The sequence below is a fragment of the Watersipora subatra genome, chromosome 7 (assembly GCF_963576615.1).
Source record: "Watersipora subatra chromosome 7, tzWatSuba1.1, whole genome shotgun sequence".
NCBI classification, from domain to species: Eukaryota; Metazoa; Bryozoa; class Gymnolaemata; order Cheilostomatida; family Watersiporidae; genus Watersipora; species Watersipora subatra.
The window spans coordinates 39341478-39345483 of NC_088714.1; the positions used below are offsets into that span (position 1 = coordinate 39341478).

A 4006-nucleotide genomic window follows, 5' to 3' on the forward strand; every position below is an offset into this window, starting at 1 on the left:
ATGCAACTGACCCCTCAACTGACCCCTCAACTGACCCCCCAACTGACCCCTCAACTGACCCCTCAACTGACCCCTCAACTGACCCCCCAACTGACCCCTCAACTGACCCCTCAACTGACCCCTCAACTGACCCCTCAACTGACCCCTCAACTGACCCCTCAACTGACCCCTCAACTGACCCCTCAACTGACCCCTCAACTGACCCCTCAACTGACCCCTCAACTGACCCCTCAACTGACCCCTCAACTGACCCCTCAACTGACCCCTCAACTGACCCCTCAACTGACCCCTCAACTGACCCCTCAACTGACCCCTCAACTGACCCCTCAACTGACCCCTCAACTGACCCCTCAACTGACCCCTCAACTGACCCCTCAACTGACCCCTCAACTGACCCCTCAACTGACCCCTCAACTGACCCCTCAACTGACCCCTCAACTGACCCCTCAACTGACCCCTCGAGCATAAGCTTTAAGCACATGCTATATTTTGCTAGAGCCTTTTAACATTAAAATTATAACTTTTTCTTCTTTGGCTATCCAGTCTTCAGTCTATGCCAAATTAAAGGCTTTCAAAGTTGTTCTACCAACTTCTTTCAGTGCCAATGCAGAAAAAATTGCCTTGACGGTTTGATGTCAATGTCGCGTACAACGAATGGTTGTTTGGCGTTAGGTTGACAACACGCTGCCAGTTGCTGGTTTGTTTGTTTTTGAACGATATCACCTGTCAATCAAACCACTTGAATGCATTGATTAGTTCTTTATCTGATACTATTCCCACCCTTGTCAGAAAATATCTTTTGAATAAATATAAAACTAATTGGCTCCTCCATTGATCTTGTATTGAATTTTACAGTCTAGCTGACTTTCTGACAAAGTGCTGACAATGCCAACTGTATTACCCTCAAGCTTTTGTAGCCTGACAATTGGACATGATTCACTTATTGAGCTCTAGAAATGTGAGATTTTTTGTTTAATAATACCATTACATAAACTTTGCGTGCTGTTTTGAAACTGGTTTAAAGCTTTTAAACATGATAAAGAAATTTTTGTCAACAAAACAAATGTTGGCTGTTGTATCCTGGTGGAGCGTGCAAGCACCATCCTGGTGGAGCGTGCAAGCGCCTCCCATGATGTGATTAATCATCATTCTGTTTAAATATCTCTCGTCTCAAATTATAAGGAAAAGGTTTCTTGAGAGGGAAACTGAATAAAAGAGAGACCTTGATACAAATGCAAAATGTTCTAGACGTTTTCAAGCAGCTACAAGACCAAAGGCTACAAGACTGAGAGCTATTAATGCTTTTAATAGCGACTTTTTGATGATGACATGAGTGTGGTAGAATTGTCTTCTCATCGTCTCGTGTCGAAGACGTAAATTTACACAGAAAGTATTTTCTAGCACTCACTAAGTCATGCGTGAAAACATTTGGTAAAAAGCACCTGCTTGTGGCAGATGTAACTGTATTGAAGATATCCCGTATAGATAGTTTGCTCGCGGTAACAATGCATTCACGCAATTGTTTTAGCCTCATAAAGGTTCAGCTCTTTTTTAACTGTGTATTATCACAAGTAATGGTAATTAGTCAATTGAAATAGATACAAAGGAACGGCATAGACAAAATAGCTGTATGCATCACTGAGCTCCTAATAGAAATCGTTCATTCTCCATCTATGTGTACCTACGAAATGACCGATGAAGCGAGCTGTCATTGGATCGCAGTCATTATAGCAAAAGAAACAAAAGATTTGAGGCCTGATTATGCGCTGGCCCTTTATACTACGAGATATTCTTGAATGAGAACATTATGCAAACAGAGACCATCGATTATATAAGTCAGTAATGAGGCAGAATTATAGCAATTAGCTAATTGTTTCCATCCAGAACTATATGTCGTCTCTCATCCAGCACTAATCCCAAAATCTCTCTGTTGAGCGGCTTTCTCGAGGTCTTCAATTAGCTCTATTTAGACCAAGCTCGAAAATAAAATTGTTAAAATTTCAGTTTTCATTTTACTAGATGTTATCAACTTTTGCTTATAGTAAAGGGTTTATTGTTTCTATCATCATCGTCCTGCATCATATACCATGTGCTGCCATTTAGATGTACTTCCTGTAGCATATACCATATGCTGCCGTTGAGATGTACTTCCTGTATCACACACCATGCGTTGCCATTGAAATGTACTTCCTGTATCATACACCATGCGTTGCCGTTGAGATGTACTTCCTGTAGCATACGCCGTGCATTGCCGTTGAGATGTACTTCCTGTATCATATACCATGTACTGTCATTGAGATGTACTTCCTGTATCCTATACCATGTGCTGCTGTTCAGATGTACTTCATACACGGTATGCCATGTACTGGCGATGCAAGCCTCATCACAACTGGACCCTCAGAATCAACTTGTTTAATTTCTTTTTAGGTTTTAGAAACATGATAGCGCAAGCTTTGGCAACCAAATTAGACTTTTTTCATAACATAATCTACTTTGTTGCTTTTAGAGTCATTTGAGGTGTGATACTAAGGCTCCTGGTAGCAATGCCCTAACAAGCAATGTACTAACAAGCAATGCACTAACAAGCAATGTTCTAACAAGCAATGCCCTAATAAGCAATGCCCTAATAAGCAATGCACTAACAAGCAATGCCCTAACAAGCAATGCATTAACAAGCAATGTTCTAACAAGCAATGCACCAACAAGCAATGCCCTAACAAGTAATGTTCTAACAAGCAATGCGCTAACAAGCAATGCACTAACAAGCAATGCACTAACAAGCAATGCACTAACAAGCAATGTACTAACAAGCAATGTTCTAACAAGCAATGCACTAACAAGCAATGTCCTAACAAGCAATGCTCTAACAAGCAATGCACTAACAAGCAATGTACTAACAAGCAATGCGCTTACAAGCAATGCGCAAGCCAGTCATGCAGCGTGGAAATATTTTGTAAATGTGTAGGCGAAGGCTGATCATTTATGTTACGGTCAGCACTTTGACAGCGCTTGGACAGCACTTGGTCAGCGCTTCACACTATGACTACGAGGTTATTCTAAATCTACATTGTATATTCAGCCTATATTATATATTTGCTGACATTAGACTCCTATCAACATTAATGAAAATAAAGATTTTAATTAAGGAAGGTTAACAAAAATATTATATTTCATTTCCTTAAAAAGAAATTTCCTAGATACAAAACTTGAAGGCTCTGGTACTGCATTTTATAAGTTGATATCATGTACTGGCTCATAGGGAGTTAAGGATGGAGTCCAACTGATTGTTTGGTTAATAATAGTTTATTGAATCATAAACCATAAACCATTGAACCGTGAAAACTGTAAACAAATACATGGAGATTAATAACATAATAAACATAAAAGTGTTTAGCAAGAAAAACTATTAATGTCCTATATAGAATTGATTAAAATGACGATAAGCCGCAATACAATTAAAACATAAAATGCATTCATAAATCCGTAAAATCTATCAGGCAAACAATAAAATGAGACATGAATGATATAATATATTATAAAAAAAACATACCTCTTTGGCCTATTCCCAATTGAGTCAGTAATCCTGATATGATTGCAGAAGATTATATATTGTAATAAGATGACGTGTTGCGTGTGAGTAAATAATTGAAGTTAAAATGTACGCAAATAGTCTATAGTGTAGTCAAAATTGACTACATGATTCGGTGAGGTGTCTGGCAGAGTTACTGGACAATAAATGAATTTGCTGGTTCCTACGATTGATTTTATACAAAACTAACAAAACATGTTTTTATGTTGAAATGTTATTACAAAAGTATGAATCTCTGGTTTACACCTCAGATCAATAAAAAAGGTATTATTTAAGGATAAATACACATTATGAATCATTGCTGCAAAGTTTCACAAAGTGTTTATCCTTGTTTACTGGTTAATTGCACTACGCTATAATATGGCTTTATAATAGATATGCTGCTAAACTACTGTGGTCAGTGCAACAGGAACTGGC

At 38.6% G+C, this 4006-nt stretch overlaps 1 protein-coding gene across 1 annotated transcript; it reads left to right on the forward strand.

Annotated features, from left to right (window-relative positions):
• Positions 1 to 468, forward strand: LOC137400747 (circumsporozoite protein-like). The gene has a single exon (XM_068087083.1). The coding sequence runs from the start codon at positions 1 to 3 to the stop codon at positions 466 to 468; it is 468 nt and encodes a 155-aa protein (XP_067943184.1).
• Positions 469 to 4006: the final 3538 nt, after the last annotated feature.

Excerpts from the sequence above, each read along its gene's own strand:
- LOC137400747 (XM_068087083.1), top strand. The coding sequence starts at position 1 with ATGCAACTGACCCCTCAACTGACCCCTCAACTGACCCCCCAACTGACC.